The sequence below is a fragment of the Acomys russatus genome, chromosome 5 (genome assembly GCF_903995435.1).
Source record: "Acomys russatus chromosome 5, mAcoRus1.1, whole genome shotgun sequence".
NCBI lineage: Eukaryota > Metazoa > Chordata > Mammalia > Rodentia > Muridae > Acomys > Acomys russatus.
In genome coordinates this window covers 8,840,363-8,858,342 of record NC_067141.1, presented here as the reverse complement: position 1 = coordinate 8,858,342, position 17,980 = coordinate 8,840,363, and the positions used below count along the sequence as shown (strand labels likewise).

The 17,980-nt window shown below is 50.8% G+C and overlaps 2 protein-coding genes across 2 annotated transcripts in view; one reads left to right on the top strand and one right to left on the bottom strand.

The window, feature by feature from the left end:
• The window catches only part of Rusf1 (RUS family member 1), a 33,898-nt gene extending 23,967 nt beyond the window's left edge, over positions 1-9,931 (top strand). Inside the window, exons 6-13 of the mRNA XM_051145385.1 lie at positions 379-480; positions 6,385-6,455; positions 6,537-6,721; positions 6,805-6,862; positions 8,214-8,284; positions 9,085-9,228; positions 9,329-9,406; positions 9,784-9,931. Of these exons, the coding sequence (XP_051001342.1) occupies positions 379-480; positions 6,385-6,455; positions 6,537-6,721; positions 6,805-6,862; positions 8,214-8,284; positions 9,085-9,228; positions 9,329-9,406; positions 9,784-9,881 (807 nt within the window). The 3' untranslated portion in view covers positions 9,882-9,931. The remainder of the gene's footprint in view (positions 1-378; positions 481-6,384; positions 6,456-6,536; positions 6,722-6,804; positions 6,863-8,213; positions 8,285-9,084; positions 9,229-9,328; positions 9,407-9,783) is intronic.
• A 14-nt stretch (positions 9,932-9,945) lies between these two features.
• Positions 9,946-16,537, bottom strand: Slc5a2 (solute carrier family 5 member 2). Its single transcript, XM_051145386.1, has 14 exons — positions 16,370-16,537; positions 15,784-15,855; positions 15,592-15,696; positions 14,649-14,813; positions 14,249-14,354; positions 13,342-13,422; positions 12,963-13,192; positions 12,526-12,661; positions 11,978-12,085; positions 11,701-11,851; positions 11,415-11,583; positions 11,123-11,338; positions 10,473-10,602; positions 9,946-10,389 (listed from the first exon to the last, which is right to left on the bottom strand). The coding sequence occupies exons 1-14, from the start codon at positions 16,499-16,501 to the stop codon at positions 10,166-10,168; spliced, it is 2,025 nt and encodes a 674-aa protein (XP_051001343.1). The 5' UTR covers positions 16,502-16,537; the 3' UTR covers positions 9,946-10,165.
• Between the last annotated feature and the right edge of the window lie 1,443 nt (positions 16,538-17,980).

The following is a 17,980-nucleotide window of genomic DNA, read 5'->3' as shown; positions in this document are numbered from 1 at the left end:
GTGATCCTAGCACCCTGAGGTCTGAATTAAGACTGTTGCAAGTTCTAGGACAGCCTAGGTTGCATAGCAAGACCCTGATTCAAAGAGGGAAAAAAAGGTCTTTGGGGAAAGGAAGTTGGAATTCGCTATAGGTCACAGGGTGGTAATGGCAGGCAAGACTGTCATTTTCTCTTGGAACAAGGTAGGGAACATGTGCCTGAAATCATGGGAGTTAGAGCCAAGGGCTAATTGGGTTCAGTGTTTGCTGGGGGGAGGTGTCACTGGAGACCTGTTTTTCTATGACTGGTGGGACTTATTTATGTGCTCAGCCACAGAAGAGCCTGTGTTTCCACAGCATGTGGCCGCTCTGACCCTCACTCTTCTCTTTTTCCCACCCAGTGCATTGTAGGTGTGGCTGGTGGGGCCACTCGAGCTGCACTGACCATGCATCAGGCTCGAAGAAACAACATGGCTGATGTGTCAGCCAAGGACAGCAGCCAGGTGAGCATCAAGCACTGGGGAACAGTGTGCAGTGGGGAAGGGACCAGGACAGGCTACAGTTTGCAGGTATGGAAAGAGACCTCTGAGTACCCCGGAAGGACACACAGGGAGGACCGTAGCTGCCTTTGCTGTCACTGAGGTGTGGGGTCAGATCTGACAGCACAGTTATGGAGAGAAGTTCAGCCTGATTCCAGCCTCTGCTCACTGAGAGCAAACCTTTGCCCTCTGTAGGCTATATCCCCGCTTTGAGAGCTGTATGTCCTGGTCACAGCTGGCAAGTCAAGGTGTGCGCAGCATGTGAGGTTCTTAGGATCACTAGCCAGAGGCTCCACTTAGTAGTTTGGAAGTCCTCTGGCCCACTACCCTTCTTCTGACTGGGGGAGTCTGGGACAGACTGGGGCTGGGAGGGCAGCCCTAAGCCTGGCCTCCACAGGTACTAGATTTTCCCTGTATCTCTGTGCAGGTGTTCACCATTCATCATCCAGTTCACAGCCACCCTGTAAGGTCGACACATGAGGAAAGGAAGGCCTGGACAAGTCCAAAAATGTGAAGGGCTGATTTTGTTGTTGTTTACCTGTTTATTTCTTGTTGTGGTTGTTGACACTGAATCAGTTTAGGAAGCCATTGTATCCAGTCCTGTTCTAGCCCTGCTCTGTACTCCTAACACTTGTAAAGCATTAACCACGTGTCAAGGGTGTTCTCTCCACGAGCTCATCCCGGCTTTACAGTGTTGTTGTACCCGTTGTGACCATTCCACAGACAAGGACAGAAAGCCAAAAGTCCATCTAGACGTCCGTGGCCAGGTCCCTCCTCTCAGGAAATGGTTGAACTAATCAAGTAAGAGCCAGGCCCTTCTCTCTTGCATCTCCCAGCTCCTCCTGTTAACTCTCCCTGGACCAGCATCTTGCCTGAGCCCCCAAGCTTTGTTGCTGTAGCGTGAGACCATGTGTAGACCATGTGCTCAGTCTCAAAGCCAGCCCTGCTTTCTGCTTGTTTCCAGAGAAAGTGAGGTTCCCTTTGGGGGCTCTTCATCTCATTAATAAAAGAATTTAGAAACAGACTCAGTGTATGTGAGGGGCACAGTGAAGAAGCTACTAACATAATTGCTTTATTATTAAAGGGAGGTTTTTATTATAGATAAGAGAAAGAAAATATCCAGAGATATCTGATCTGGAAGAGTCCAGAACAGAGAGAAAAGAAGTAGACTGGCCATGGCAGCAGGATGGACAGAGCCAGGGCTATCTGCGAGAGGTGAGAGAGCAGGAGAGAGAGACTAGAAAGATAGCAGGAGAGGGGACAGTGAGAAGAGCAAGAGCAGGAAGGATGCTAGTGTGGGGCTTTGAGCTGCATAACAAGTACTTGTGAGTAGGGGCTGAGGAGCCCGGAGGTCAGCGTGGACTTGATATGCACCCACAGGTGGATGTCAGTGGAGCGCCATGTGTCCCTTCTGCCAGAGGCAGGGGAATTGATTCCTTTCAGGGACAGAAAACCTGTTTCACAAGGTCCTGAGGAATGCTGGCTTTTATCTCAACACCAGAAATGCTTCTGCAGTCCAGCTTGCACTCATTTCTGGACACATGGACTGCCTGAGATGTAACACTCCGAAGGGAGCTCAGGAATACTTAGTTTAAGAGATAAGAGAAATAAATAGCCCAGGGTAGGTGGGAATCCCAGCAGCCTCTGGGAGCAGGGATGGAGAAAAGCTTTACTCCCTTTCACTTAGGCATGGAAGGAAATAGCTTATTAAAGGAAAAAGAGCCGGGCGGTGGGGGTACACGCCTTTAATCCCAGCACTCGGGAGGCAGAGGCAGGCGGATCACTGTGACTTCAAGGCCAGCCTGGTCTACAAAGCAAGTCCAGGAAAGGCTACACAGAGAAACCCTGTCTTGAAAAACCAACCAACCAACAAATGAATGAGGGGGGAAGGGGAGCATTCCCAAGAATGTAAGTGGTTAGCAAGCTAAGGAGAGAGTCCAAAAAGCATCCAGCCATGCAGTATATAGTATGTGTCTTTATAGCCACCGCCTGTGTGTGCTAACAGGCTTTGTTTCACATGCCCTCTGTTAGATGATACCAGGGTAAGGAGGGCAGAGATTGTCGATTTAAAAACCACAGCTGGCTGGAGAGATAGCTCAGTAGTTAAGAGCACCACCTGCTCTTCCAAAGGTCCTGAGTTCAATTCCCAGTAACCACATGGTGGCTCACAACCATCTGTAATGTCATGTGATGCCCTCTTCTGGCCTGCAGGTGTGTATGCAGGCCAAATACTGTATAATTAATAAATAAATAAATTAATAAATAAATTAATTAATTTAAAAAAATCTCCAAGTTTTAAAAAAAATAAAAAAATAAAATAAAAACCACAGCTGTCTGCCAGGCGTGGTAATGCATCTCTTAGCACTCAGGGAGGCAGAGGCAGGTGGATTGCCGTGAGTTTGATGCCAGCCTGGTCTACAAAGCAAATCCAGGTCAGCCAAGGCTATACAGAGAGACCCCATCTCAGAAAAACCAAAACTACCACCAACAAAACAAAACCCAAAAACCAAAGACCAAAACAAGATAGTTTATTCTGAAGCCATTTTGAATAAACATTGCCCAGGAACACAAAACGAGGTTGCTCCAAATTCCATGCTCCAACATGGAAGCGCTTACATGAAGTTTTTATAGTTTTACAGAAGAGAGAGAGGGATACATACATCAAGGCAAGTTTAAAATATATTGGTGAATATATCAGAGAGGCTCAACGGGTTTTGTTTTTTAAATAAACCTGACTTAAGAGTCAGTTCTTAGAAGCCTGTCACATTTAGTAGAAACCATAAGCTTACTTTGATGAAACAAAATCTTCGTTTTTTTAAGTACATTAATTGCTTGAGAAAAGCTAAAGGCACGGGGTTACATCATTGTCCTGAGTTTTAGATTTTAGGAGTGGCAGAGCCTAGAGGATCCCCTGTCTGATGAGGGGACTATCCCTGAAAGTGAAGCTTGCGCCTTGGAGCGGGACACATCACATCCTGAAAGCCAATTTGCTTTCCAAGCACAGAATGTTTTAGACATTTACAGGTCACAGCTGAAACAAGTAAACAGCTAGTGTTTTAGCTAAGGCTGTTTATTGATCCCCCTTTTTCATTTTAAACTTTAGTTACAGAATAAATTAAAGAGTTTTGGCTAAACTCGGCAGTTTTAACTAATGTGACCATTTACTTATAGGACAGTTGGGTTCTGGGTAAACAATAAAGATGTGAGCATATGTGAACACATAGTCACATGTAAATATAATGCTGGATTGTATGCCACGGATTATGTCCATCTTAGGTTAGACTATTAATTAGATCACATTATGATAGCACTAGCAATTCTTAATCCAAAATAAGTCTTTATAGATATGATTTTAATATAAAGTTGGAGGGCTTTGATCTTAAAATCAGAGTGTGATCTGACTGAGCGGACTGGGCAGACACCCAGAGCTTGATCATTATGTAACTGTCTTTAAATTGGACAAGCTAAGGGCTGGATTTTACCTCTAGGCTCATTTCACTTGGGAATAAATGTTTCCCTGTTTATGGAGAAGACATCTGAGAGGTGAACCAGTAGCTTCCAGCGTTAGCTCAGCTGCAGAGACTTCTGTTTCCTGAGCATCCTGGGCCCATATTACCACCCAGTTCTGGAGTTCACCTTCATTAGTGCCACTCTTTAGTTCTTGAGTCCATTGAGATAGAACCCCAGACTGTAAACTCCTGTCCCCAGTAAGAACTGTCCCTGTAGAGAAAAGCAGTGTAAGCTTGGAGGCACCTGCAGGTGCCAACATTCGAAGCTGTAGGCAGTGAGATCCTGTAAGGACCGACACTGGCGTTCACTTTATCATGTGGTGGTGGGGGCACCTGGGAGACATCAGCACCCCTTCTTAATAAAAGAGCACCTGGTTAGAGACCCGAGGGGTGGAGAATAGGAGGAAGAGAAACTGGGGAGAATAGGCACTGCATAAAGTAGGATGTGGGGTCATTTGGGGTTCCCACTCTTGTAAACTTTCAGGCCAGAAGTTAAGAGTTTTACAGGACCATCTGAGTGTAAGTTGACTAAACAGGACAGTTAAATGTCTACCACTATCAAGATTATGACTTGTTTATGAATGAGATGGAGGTGTTTGGTATGGCCTCACTTTGGTTTTGTAGATCTTATGAAGCAAAAAAGACATTACCAGAATTGTTATGAATATACAGACAGCATTTTGTTTAAGTGAAGTTGTTAAAAAAGTTGATCTTGATTTAAAGCCTCAACAAGCTTTTGTGGTACCTTCACCCTGTAAAAATCACCTGCCTGGGCCCCGCCTGCCTGGACCCCTGGGGTCAGGTTCACAACTCATAGCAGTTTCTATACCCAGAGCCGCTCCTCTTGGTGGGTGGTGGTCTAGAAATTTTAAAGGATGAGGACGACAAAAGGAATGTTGAGAAGACTGCGATATGCAAATGAGTGCTGACAGAATGGGTTGCCAGTGACACTGGGCCTTCTTTTCTGCCTATGTGATCTGGCTGTCACTGCTGCCCTTACAGATCCTGTCGCCCCATCGCCCACCTTAGAAAGCCAGGCCCACTAGAAAGCGGGTGCTGGCTCTGCCATCACTACTCTCACGTGGGCTTTGGGCCCTCACAGTGGGCTCTGCCATCACAGCCCCCAGCCCTTACAGATCTGCCAGGTTTGTGGGCAAAGTAGGGATCTGGGCCCTGAGCCTCAGGGCCTGAGACGGAATGCTTCAAAGGGAATCTTGGACACCAGGTAGCTGAGCTTTAGGGGAGCCTCTTTGGGTTCCTTCTTGGCTCCCACATGTCACAGGGAAACTAAGGTTCCCTTTAGGGTCCTCAGTGAAGGGGTTCAGAGACAGACTGAGAGGCAAGCTCAAGGATAATTGTATTAAAGCTTAAGTAAAAACTCCCAGGAGGGAAGATGGAGGAAAAGTCACACCTTTTAAAGTTAGGCATGAGATAGAAATAGATTATTTTAAAAGGGAAAAGTCTACCAAGAACAGAAGTGGGCTAGTGGGCTGAGGAAAAAGTCCAAAAAGCTGTGTGCTCTTTTATGAATACACATGCCCCCCCGCACCCCCACCTCTCTATTTCTGTTTGTTAGATGATGCCAAGATAAAGAAAAACCCCAGTCGTCCTCGAAACCTGGCTCTCTTTCTCGTTTGCTGAGGTAGCTTTCCTCAGTCCCTGCCTCACACACTCAGGATGCTGTTTCAACTTCACGTGGCCACTGGACTGACTTCACCTACAGACACAGAGGCCCTTTCTGCTTCTGAGCACCTAACTGCCTCAGTCGCCCCTTCACCACTTCATATGCCCTTTCCCCCTCAGCCTATCTCCTTGAGAAGAAAGCTGGGAACAAAATTGAGCCTAGGGGGGCCCCACTCTGTGCCAAGGCCAGCTGTCCCCAGAATTCCAACAGTTGGAAGCCCCAGTTCATTGTCTTGAATGATGCACTGGGGCCGGCAGCATGGCCCTTTCCCCTACGATAGCTTCATTCTGGCCATTAGAAGGCTCTAGTTACACTGGTCCACGAGCAAAAAGTCAAGCCTGTTCCCTGCTGGGGTTCCTTGTCTGCCAGTATTGGATACCAAACAATAAGTGGGACCCACCTTTTCTGACGCACTGTAGAACTCTAGTTGTGCCCAGCCAGAAGTGTCCCAAGGGTGTTCTAACGGTATTGTGTCTCCTGAGCTGAGAAATTCCCAGACTCGTCTAAATAGCAGCTCACTCACCAAAACATTAAAAACGTAGTTGGCACTCCCATCGGGGTAGGGGGCCCTGCTTGGCTCTGAAGCAGTAAAGATTATAATAAAAAGCAGCTAAGGCCAGTCCTCCTGGCTTGACAGGAAGCCCACTCATGCTCAGCTTCTCTGCTGTTTTCCAGGAGACAGTGGTGAACCTAGCGGGGCTCCTGGTAAGCCTCCTGATGCTTCCTTTGGTATCAGACTGCGCAAGGTAAGCCAGGAGGGAGGCTGGTGGGGATGCCCAGCTTGGCCACTTCCTGTACTCATTGGCTCCCTTACTCTCTTGCCCCAGCCTTAGCTTCGGGTGTTTTATCCTCCTCACTGCCCTCCACATCTATGCCAACTACCGTGCAGTCCGAGCCCTCGTCCTGGAGACCTTGAATGAGAGCCGCCTCCAGCTGGTCCTAAAGCACTTCCTTCAGAAGGGAGAGGTACTTGAGCCTGCCTCAGCCAATCAGATGGAGCCACTGTGGACAGGTGACCCAACCCTTTGGTCTCGTGTTCCTGTGCTTCCCTGCCTTCCCACTCTGCCTGAGCAAACTGACTTGAGCTCCAAACAGGTTTCTGGCCATCCCTGTCTCTGTCCCTGGGTGTTCCCTTACACCGTTTGGCCTCCAGGTAAGTGGCCCAGTACCTCCTGCTTCCCACACTCCCCACATCCGCTGAGTTTTTTGGTCAGGTTTCACTGTATATCCTGTTTTAGATTTCTTGTTGCCATTGTACAGCCGTAGAGATGAGCCTGAGCTTTCGGGGAGGCAGAGAATAGAGCAGAGTAGATGTGTGTTAGCAGCAAGCTGCCTTCTAAAGACCCTGTGCAGACCCATCGACAAAGCAGCCCTCAGCCTCCTCACAGTGAACGGTGGTGACGGCAGAAACTTGCAGCCTCTCAAGATGCACAAAGTGAAGGATGTGGACTCATCCTGAAACAAGCCGCTTAGTTCATCCCCTCTAAGGCTCACGGAGCACTGTGGAAGAGGGGCAGGAAGGATGCAGGAGCCAGAAGCCAGGGGAAAGAGCTCTGAAGTACCATTTTCTACACCTGCTATGATGTGGTTTACTTTTTTTTTTTTTTTTTCCTGTCATAAACACCATGACCCAAAGCAACCTGGGGAGGAAAGGGTTTATGTGGTCTGTAGTTCTAGATCACAGTCAATCACGCAGGGAAGTCAGGGCAGGCGCTAAGACAAAAGTCATCCTGTTAACGGGCTTCCTCACTGGCTCATGCTCAGCTAGCTTTTGAATGCAACCCTGGCCTGCCTGCCTAGGGATGGTGCCACCCATAGTGGGCCAGACTTGCCAGATCAACCTTCAATCAAGAGAGTCTCTCACAGACACAGCCGTAGGCCAGTCTGGTCTGCGCAGTTCTGCAGCCGAGGTTCCCTCTTCTCTGGTGACTCTAGGTTACGTCAAGTTGATAAAAACTAAGCACCACACAGTACAGCTAGTGCGTCACTGACATGCAGCTGTACTTACCTGCACAACGCCCACACAAGGCTGGCCATACCAGTCAGCCAAGGAAGAGGCCTGTTGTCTGTGAGAAGGGGACAGCACTCTCTTCAGTTGTGTGTCCACTGCTGAGCCTACCACGCTTCAGCCGTAGCTCCCAGTCCATGGCCATAAAGAAGGCCCTAGTTAATCTCAGTGGGCCCCAAAACAAAAGAAATAATAAATATGAGAGAGGGATTTGTGGGAAAAGGAAAATGGAGGGGTGGGAAGGTATAAGTGGCTAGCATGCAAAGGTGAAAATAATTTCAGCAAAAGAGATGTTTATGGATGAAGGCGGGGTGGTGCCTGGGGAGCACTGTACACGGGAAGGAAGAAGGTGTGGGAGTGCGAGAAAGGTAGTAGCTAGGAGGAGATGGGCAGTGAGGAGAAGGCCAGTGGCAAATACATAGATGCAGCCAACAGTTTGGCTGAGTGGGCCCTCCTGCTTGCCCTCCCTGCCCCAGTGCGCTCTTCTCTCCCTCAGCGTCTCTGAGCTGAAGCAGCTGGTTGAGGGGCATCAAGAGCCGTACCTCCTTCGCTGGAATCAGTCACAGAGTGAGTGCGCTACATTCTCCCTTCATCCCCTGACTCCAGGCCTCCGATCCCTGCACAGTTTGGAAGCTGCCTAGAGTCCTAAAGAGTGCTCTAGGCCAAAATTTGATGCATTTAAATTAATATTTTCATGCCCTAATGAATTCACTGTATTCCTCTGTAACAGTGGTTCTCGACCTGTGGGCACTGACTCCTTTGGGGGCTGCACAACCCTTTGACAAGGGTCACAAATCAGATATCCTGCATATCAGATGTTTGCATTATGATTCATAACAGCAGCAAAGTTACAGTTTTGAAGTAGCAGTGAAAATAATTTTATGGTTGGGAGTCACCACGGCATGAGGAACTGTATCAAAGGGTCACAGCATTAGGAGGTTGAGAAGCACTGATCTCTACATGAAGCTACAGAAGTTGCCTTATTCCTTTTTTCTAAGGATTGAATAGGGTGATTTATACATTCTAACATATTCAAATAACACTATGGCCATTGGCTTCTCTGGAGATCATTTTGTCTCTTACCCTGAGCCCTTTCTTAGGGAAACAAGTCCTCAGGATTGCTGACTGTGTGTAGTGTGCTAAAGGCATTACTTTTTACTAGTGAAAGAAATTACCTCTTGGGGCTACTGTGAAATTGTCCTTGGAAACTGAACATTTCGTTTGGCCTAAGAAACAACTGCAGTTGGAAAGGAAGAGTGGGCACTGCTGTGTCTGCAATGGCCTCAGGCACATGAGGGAGTCAGAGAGACGGGTTGAAGGCATTTGAAAAATAGTTCTTTTCTGCTCTTTCCCTTCGGTCTCTCCAGACCAGGTACAGGTCGCTCTGAGCCAAGTGGCAGGCCCTGAGACTGTCCTAAGGGCTGCCACTCACGGGCTGATTCTCGGAGCCCTGCAGGAAGATGGGCCGCTTCCAGGAGAGCTCACAGGGCTGAGGGACCAGGTTCGGGCTGGTAAGAACTTGATGGCCTAGTATTGGCTACAGAAGATGTGGGAAAGGGTGGCTTTCTCTTTTGCTGAGGAGGTGAGCGTTCCTGATTTTGCCCCCACCAGGTCCTAAGAAAGAAAGCTGGGTTATTGTCAGAGAGACACATCGAGTGTTGGACACACTGTTTCCAAAATTCTTGGAAGGTAACATCAGCTCCTGGCTTCTTCAACCTTGGGTCCTGCATGGGAGATAGAGGGCTGCTTCTGTCTGTATCTTCAGTCTGGATCTCTGTCGCCCTGGTTACAGGGTTGAAGTTTAGGATGGTCTCTGATATCTGTTGATATCGGTAGTCTATAACAAATTGGTCTTAAAGCATTTACATCTTTCTGCCTCTTTCGTGCACTGTGGCTGATTTCTCACTATGCAAATGAAACTGTAGCCTCATTTTCTGCCACAGATAATCCCAGCAGAGGAGCCTACCTAGTGTGAAAGGCTTGCACCTGCCTGTGCCTGTTCACATAACCCACCCCTGGCTCAGTCCCAAGCCTCCACCCTGCCTCATCCTGTGACCTCTTCCTAGGACTGCAGGCTGCTGGCTGGAAGACTGGCAAGCACCACCTAGAGGTGGGTGAATGGAGGGCCACGTGGCTGGTGCCACCAGAAAAGAAGGTCATATGAGCAGCCCTGCTGGAGGCCCAGAGCCCAGGACAGAGCCCAGAGCAACAACTCGGCCACAACAGGATGTTAGAAGGACAGCTTTATTTTTGCAATTGGTCTGCTACAACCAGCTGGCCACCATCCTGTGGGATGTGACAACCAATCAAATGGACTGAACCTCAGGTAAAGAGGAAGGGAACCAGTTCCTTCCTACCACGTTCTTGCCCCCTTTTCCAGGATCCCGCACTTTTTGTGAGGTTCAGACATGCCCTGGCTGCAGCTCATGTTGTTCCACACGTGTGACTTTATGCATAAAAGCCCCAGAGGAACACAGCCACAGTCATCATGAGCAGGGCGTTGAGGTTGACTACTCGGGCCCAGCTGGGGTCCTCACTGATATCCTCCAGTCGCCTGGATGTGGGAGCCGCCTCCTCAGTAGCGCCTGGAGGACTCCTGGACCCACTGCGGCTCATGCCACAGAACCAGAGCAGGCACTGGCGGAGCAGGCCTGGTGCTGGGGGCTGGCCCTCTGGAAGAAATGGGGGTACAGAGTTAGTAAGAAGGGCATTAGCTCCCCTAGCTGCCCAGGACACTCTCCTGGGCATGCCTTACCTTCCATCCTCACTGCATGCTCCTGGCCCCCGTTCTGCACAGGGGGAGGGGTTGGGCCTTCCAGCTCAGCAACGTCCAGGTCCTCCCGCTCCTCCTTGCTGTGCCGGAGACTGAAAACCAGCCGGTGGAGCTGGAATACGGGGAGAAGGGACCAGGTGGGAGTTGTGCCCTCCACCCCAGGTCCACACTGGCATACCAGCTTTGTCACTGCCCTCCCCAGCTTCCCTTCTTCTGGCCTGCACACTTGCCTGGGCTCAGCTCACTCAGATTCCTCTTTCAGGATAGGCTTGCCTTTACCCTGAACCCCAAGATCTTCATCTAGTATTAAAGTCATTGGCCCTGTCCAGCTCCATGCTTTACCCCAAGTTTATGTCTGCACCAGAACCGTAGTTTTTCAGGCTGGTCTTAAAGTTCTGATCACAGTGCGTTCCTGTGCCATTTGCTCTGCTTCCCCAAATTTCCAGTTAAGTAAATGTCCTTGTCCTGGAGATACAACCTCATACTGAACTCCCTGCCTTCTTGAGTCTTTCTCTGTGGCATTCCTTGAAGCAGACTGGCTAACAGGGGGGTGGGAGGGCAGAGGGGGACAGTTCATCCATCCCATTCAGTTCGCATTTGGGCTCCCAGTTCCCCTGGAGGCTGGCCCTTACATGCTTCTGAGGGATGGGTGCGGTGCATAGGGAGACCACGAGTGTGAGGAGGCCAGAACAGATGAAGAGCACAATGGCGAAATAGAGGTAGTGTACCCGGCAGAAGAGCGCCGGGCACGCTGAGGGTCGCACGCAGCTGCCCGAGCCAAAGAAGAACTCAGGTATGAGACGAGCCAGGCCCATCAGCAGGCCCCCAACTAGTCCCCAGAAAGCACCCTGTAGGAGAAACAGCATTAGCCCACTCAGCATGCCCAGGCCTCACCCAGAGTTGGCGCATGTGTGCCCTACTTACCTTCTCATTAACACGCGGCACAAAAAGTGCAAGCACAAAAACTGCAGACACCGGAGGGGCCAGGTAGCTGGAGACAGACTGGATATAATCGAAGAGCTGCCCACCCTGTGCTGCCTGCACTACTGGTAGCCAGGCTACAGACACTGCCACAATGAATACCACCCAAAGCCTGCAGTCGAAGACAATCAGATTTTACCCAGGACCCACCTTCCCCATTACCCTGCTGGTGTTCCATGCCCACAACCCAGGTTCAGGTATGGAGTGGGGGTTGGGACCCTGGTTGTACCTTCCGACTAGCAGCAGCTCCTTATCACCTGCACGAGGCCGCAGGCGTGTATAGATATCCATAGTGAACAGTGTGCTACTGCTGTTGAAGATGGATGCCAGAGAAGACATGAGGGCAGCCAGCATGACTGCTAGCATGAGTCCACGCAGACCTGTGGCCAACAGGGGCTGTCAGGCCAGGGCCATTAGCGTGCCCAAGGTGGTGAAGGACTGGCACTAGGTGACCCCTGGGTGGTCCCTGCAGGCTTGGACAAGGACAGCCCACATCCAGCCCTCACCGTTGGGCATGAGCTTCACAACAAGCCGGGGGTAGGCGATGTTGGAGCAGCCCACCTCAGTGCCGCACACCCGCTTACACACCTCAGGGACCACACACGCCACTTCATCTGCAAGAAAGAGCCACAGGGTGGCTAGGAAAGGCCGTGATCTGCAAACAGACCACTGAAGAAGTTCCGTGTCCCTGGAGTCCTAGAGATGGCCCTTCTGGTGGGAAGCAGACTGAGATACTAGGGTCCCACGTCTTGGGATAAGAGACAGACACTTGCACAAAAAGGGGGGGGGGTGCTAGTGGGTACAGTACTGTTGAGCCTGATGGGGTGCAGACAGGCAGGGGTGGTATTGTTGAGCCTGACATGTGCAAATAGCAGGGCACAGTACTGTTGAGCCTGATGGGGTGCAGACGGGTGGCACTGGCGCACAGTACTGTTGAGCCTGATGGGGTGCAGACGGGGTCACTGGCGGGGCACAGTACTGTTGAGCCTGATGAGGTGCAGACAGGGTCACTGGCGAGGCACAGTACTATTGAGCCTGACAGTGCAGGCAGTACCTGGATAAAGGATGCGGCTGATCATGCCTGGCATGACCATGAGGAACATGGGCATCAGCTTCAGGTAGCCACACAAGATGCATCCAGCTTTGATGTGAGTCAGGTTCTTGCCAGCCAGACAGCGCTGCACGATTACCTGGGACGAGAAGCACCCAGCTCCACGGTCCGTCCCTGTGCTCGCCCTTGCCTCTACTCTCCACAGCCCCCAACGCTAACCTTAACCCTGACTCTAGTCATACCAGTCTCTAGCTCTACAGAGCCCCACTCCATCTCCACCCTCCCATCCCACCACTGGTTTCTGACTTCTTTTAATCATACCAGTCAGGCCCTGCCTTCAACCTCACTCCAGAGGGTGGTGTCACCTATCAACCAGCGCGGGGCATTTTGAGTTCGGTACCAGGTGTGTGCGCACACACCACCGCACACCTTGACCTCACCTGGTCGCTGCACCAATACCAGCCTGAGACAATGGTAAGCCCCAGAAGCAGTGCAGGCCATGGCAGGTCTCCTGTCACAGGGTCACGCAGTAGGTGATAGGAGTCAGGCCTCGGCCGATAGCAGGTGCTGGAGATGTTACCAACAGCTGGATCCTTGGACACCGTCAGTGAAGTCACTGCTCCCAGGTATTTGTCGAAGAGACCCGAGTACCCGCCCACTTCATGGAAAGCTGTGCAGGCAAAGTTGTGAGGGGAAAGGGCCCAAGTGTGAAGGCCCTCCTTAGGACCCATGTGGCAGAGATAAGCGATGTCCCAGCCCCTCCACTGAAAGCTCTGGACAGCAAAGACCCATGACCTGCCCACTGGGTAAACTCTGTACCGTAACCAGTGAGGATGAAGGCCCCAGCAAGGATGACAAAGGTCTGCACGGTGTCTGTGTACATTAGCGCTGCCAGCCCACCTGCAACAAGCCTGAGTCAGTGAGGGACAGCACAGTCGCTGGGCCCTAGCACTTATGGTTTTTGAGAATGAGAAAAGTACCGCTTCTAGAGAACAAATCTTATGAAAACGATGCTAGCCATGTGCCCTGGGGCGCCCGGAAGCAGACTTGTTTTAGAGTCCACCGATGCTTTCCTGGCCAGGAATCCATGTGGTGCAAGATTCCCACCATAGACTGCTTGGCTAGGTAGTGGGGCGGGGGTAACTCTCCGTCATTTGCATCCTACCCTGCCGCAGGCCTCCACACCCACTTCAGCACCACTCTACCTACTCTCTGCATGCTCTGGGATCCTGGGCACTGCACTTGATTTAACCAAAGATCTTGGAGACTGAGCAGGTCAACTCTTCAGCCAGCCAAGAAGGGCAGGAGCTTCTAATTACTTCCCCCATTCTTACTCTTGAGGTTCACCCCGCACTAGCTGGGTACCTGACCTTCCAATCTAAAACCAAGGGACACTGGGAGATTTTTCACAGATTTAATTCTACTTGGACTGTCACATTTCCACAGCTCTCTCTCCCACTTGCTTGTACCCCAACAGAACCACAGCTTCCAGCTTTATGTTCCAGGCCAGCCCTCTATCACTACCACTAAGCAGCCTTTCCGCCCCTCCCCCCATCACCACCACTACCACCACCACTACCACAAACCTCACTGTCACCAGCATCACCACCACCACCCTCACCGTCACCACCATCACCAACAACCCACCTACCACCACCACCACTACCCACCACCATCTCCACCACCCTCACCGTCACCACCACCACCACCACCTGTGCGCAGCCACCTGTCACAGTATAAATCATGGTGATGCCCAGGAGTGCAATGACAGAAGCATAGATGTTCCAGCCCAGGGCCTGCTGTATGAATACTGCCCCAGAGAACATGTCCACCTTTCAGGAGAGAGCAAACACGTAGCTCAGAGGCAAAGGAGGGTCCACCTCCTGCCCCTGAAACCATGCATCCTATGTGGCCACACCTCAAAAGTCCACTCATTTTTCAAAGACCTAGTCTTCCTAGGTCGTGAACACTGCCCACAGCCTCAGAGACCTGCTCTTTCCAAGCCGGGACTCCTCATGCTGAATCTTGCTTTTCTCCTTGGTCCCGCCCCCTCCAGAGGTCTCTGATGATCTCATTGGGCAGTTGTACCTTCCAGAGAGTCTGTACTGCCCACCGCACATGCTCACCGAGATCTTGGTGAAGATGTACAAAAAAAGCGAGAGCACGGACAGGTAGAGGCGAATGCGGTGCCCACCGAAGCGCTTTCGGAGGTACTGAGGCATTGTAATCACACCGGCGGTCAGATACACAGGCACGAAGAGCCAGCCGAGGAGCAACACCACAAAAAGCGCCTGCGGGAACAAGGGATAGCCCGGGGTGAGCCTGTCTTAGCATCTTGAGCAGGCCTGTCCTAGTCCTTGCGCCCAGGACCCAGAAGACCACAGTGGAAGAACCTGGGCTCTGGACAGGAAGGGAACGGAATCTTGACATCTTCCTGGCACCTTATCTAGAGTCTTGTTTGCATTTACTGGGTGAGCATCACCACCGACCAGTCTCTCTAAGAAGGTCTTTATGGCCTTTCCCCACCTCTCTGGCAAATGAACCTGTGTGCACAGACTCTTCAGAGCCACCTCAGCATCTGCAGGGCAGGGCGGCCTCCCCTCCTCCGCCCATGCAAGAATTTTATCCTCAAAGGTTCAGTTCAGCCGCCTCCTCCAGGAAGGCTCAAATTCTTCATCTCTCCAATCCTCCAAAGTGAGCCCAGTCCCAGGCCTTCATCTCCTTGTTCTTGCAAAGAACTGCAATTCAGCTTAGAGATGCTCACAGACTACAGTGTCGGAGAACATCAGGACAGGCACTTCATCTGTGAACTGCCTGCCCCACTTCAGAGTGGAGTACATGGGTCAGGGCACACCGAGGACTGATGTTTGTGCATACAGGAAGTACCCTACTGCCTGCCTGTAAGTAGCATGCGATCCTGGCTCCCAACCCAATCTCACTGCCCCGCCCCCCCTCCCGAAACTGGGCTGTTCCAACTTGTTCATATTCCCCATGCCAGCAGCTTCCCTAAGATGTGATCTTTGCAGGAGTTTCCACTGGGGTGGGTTATTCTAGAAAAAAAGACCTCACATTCCACTCAAATCCAGCCACAGCCAAGCCGCTTGCCGCCCCAGTCCCTGCCAGGCCCACAAAATGACCGCTGCCGATGTTGCTGGCGAACAGAGAGGCTCCAACCTGAGTCAGAAATAGGGGTGAGCTAGGCTTGCTACTCCTCTAGGGTCCCGCACCCCACCCCCCATCCCATGGCCCAACCGCTCTCACCGGCCACCACACCATGCTTCGTCCTGCCAGGAAGTAGCCACCAACTGTGCCTCGGTTGGTTCTGAACATAGACTGGTAAACAGAAGTCGGGGGGAACTGGGATTGGGGCACATCTCTGGACTTCATTAGCTTCCTCGACACATTCCTCAGCCTTGTTTCAGGCTGAAGATTAACTAGCCCTAGACTCCCCAGATTGTTTGTGCCCTAATCCCCAACCTCCTCCCAGACACTCAGTGCAACCCAGGCCCCAATCCTGGGGCAGCTACAGGAGCCTAAAGACACCAAGATTCAGCCTGGCTTACCTGGTGGCTCCAGATATGGGCTGTCACTCAGCCATCACGCAGACAGCGAAACGGAGACCTCACTCAGAATGCTTAGCTTAATGACAACCTACTGATACCCCAGCCCTCTTTTGCACAATCCAGAAGGTACGAAGACAAGGAATTATAGAGTTGCTTGCCTACTGGACTTAGGTTTCTCTCTCAAATATCCAAGCACCTTTCTCCCACCCCTCTCGGAGGTCTCCCTAAATCTTTACCCTCAAGCCCAGAAGCAATTCCGGATCAAAACCCCCTCAACTTCTCACCCATAATCCAACACCAATGACCAACAGGAAATAAGCAGCGATGACCAGGATGTCAGCAGGATTGTCAATGAGGACCTTCTGCTCCCCCACTTCAGAGCCTTCCTCTGCGTGCGCCTCCATCGTCTCAAGCATCTGCCCCTCCACGGGCTAGTCCCTGGGTTCTCCCAGGGGAGGGATTAATGGTTACCTCAGGAGCACTGAGCCGACAAGTCTTCCAGGTCTCAACCTTCCTCTCCAGCTCTATTTAGCTGAATCAGGTTCTATCAAGGCCGAAGGCTGGTCCTGGGGCGCCGGACCCTTCTGAGTTCAGGAGCGGTCCTTCCTATACCCAGTGTTCCAGGAGAAGCCATGTCCTGCATTCCCTGAGCACACTCTCTCTCTAGTTTCTGAGTAGGGAGCCTGGCTCAGCCAGCCTCCAGGTTCTAACCCAACTGACAGCTTTGCTCATCTGAGCAGACTCCTCCACAGCTCCCATGACAGTCAGTAGGGAGTGCTCGCTTCTCAGCCCAACTGTCAAGCCTGCCGCGCCTTGACTGCTGCCATACGAAACTCAGAATGAAATCACACTGCCCTGACCACTCTCCCGCCCTTCCCAACCCAAGTACTTTCTAGTTTCTTCTTGTTCTATCCCAGGAATAATTTTAAATTTATTTTTAAGGGTTTTTTTTCCATGCAATATATTTTGGGCATATTCTTTTCCCTCTCTCAACTTCGCTTAGATCCCCTCCCCTTCCCCCAATCAACTTCTTATTCTTTTTCTCTCTCAAAAAAAAAAGAAAAAAAGAAAAAAAGAAAAGAAAAGAAAAAAAAGAAAGAAAGAAAGAAAAAAGGAAGGAAGGAAGGAGCAAAACAGAGAAAGAAAACAGAACATGGAGTCTGTGTGTTGGCCAACTCTCCCTGAGCGTGCAGCCTGCCCTGGGGTGTAGTTAACATACCCAGTGTCCCTCCATTGAAGAAAACTGAGCTCCTTCTCCCAGTAGCTGTCAACTGCAAACGTTTCTTGGTTAGGAGAGGGCCTTTGTGGCTACTTACCCTTCTTCATGCTGGGATTTTGTTTGAGTTGAACTTGCACAGGTCTTGCACACGCTGCCACATCTGTGAGTTCAGATGTGCACCAGCCCTGTGGTGTCTGGAAAGCTCCGCTTCCTTGACGATTACTTCCAAGGCTCTTACAATCATTCCGTCCTCTCCTCTTCCACTTAGAATCCTGAGGCCTGAGGGGAGGCATGTGATACAAACATTCCACTTAAGGCTGATGGCTCCAAAGTCTCTTACTCTTTATGTTGTCCAGTCATGGGTGTCTATACCGTCCACTCCACATATGCATGAGCTTTCAGTGACGCACTGACAATGAGTACAGTTGTCACTAGGAATCCTAGCTGTGTGCATTTGGCAGAACTATTGTAGTGTATTTTCCCTAGGGCCCATGCTCTATATAGTCCCAGGTTCTTAGTCATTTTAGTGGTGTCAGGAATGGGTTCCATTTCATGGGATGTACCTTAAATACAACCAAAAAGTGGCTAGCTACTCCTGTAGTATTCATGCAGCCACGGGCGTGTCTTTTGGTCAGGTCTCTGTTCTAAGCCACAGGGTTTTGTAGCTGGGTGAGAT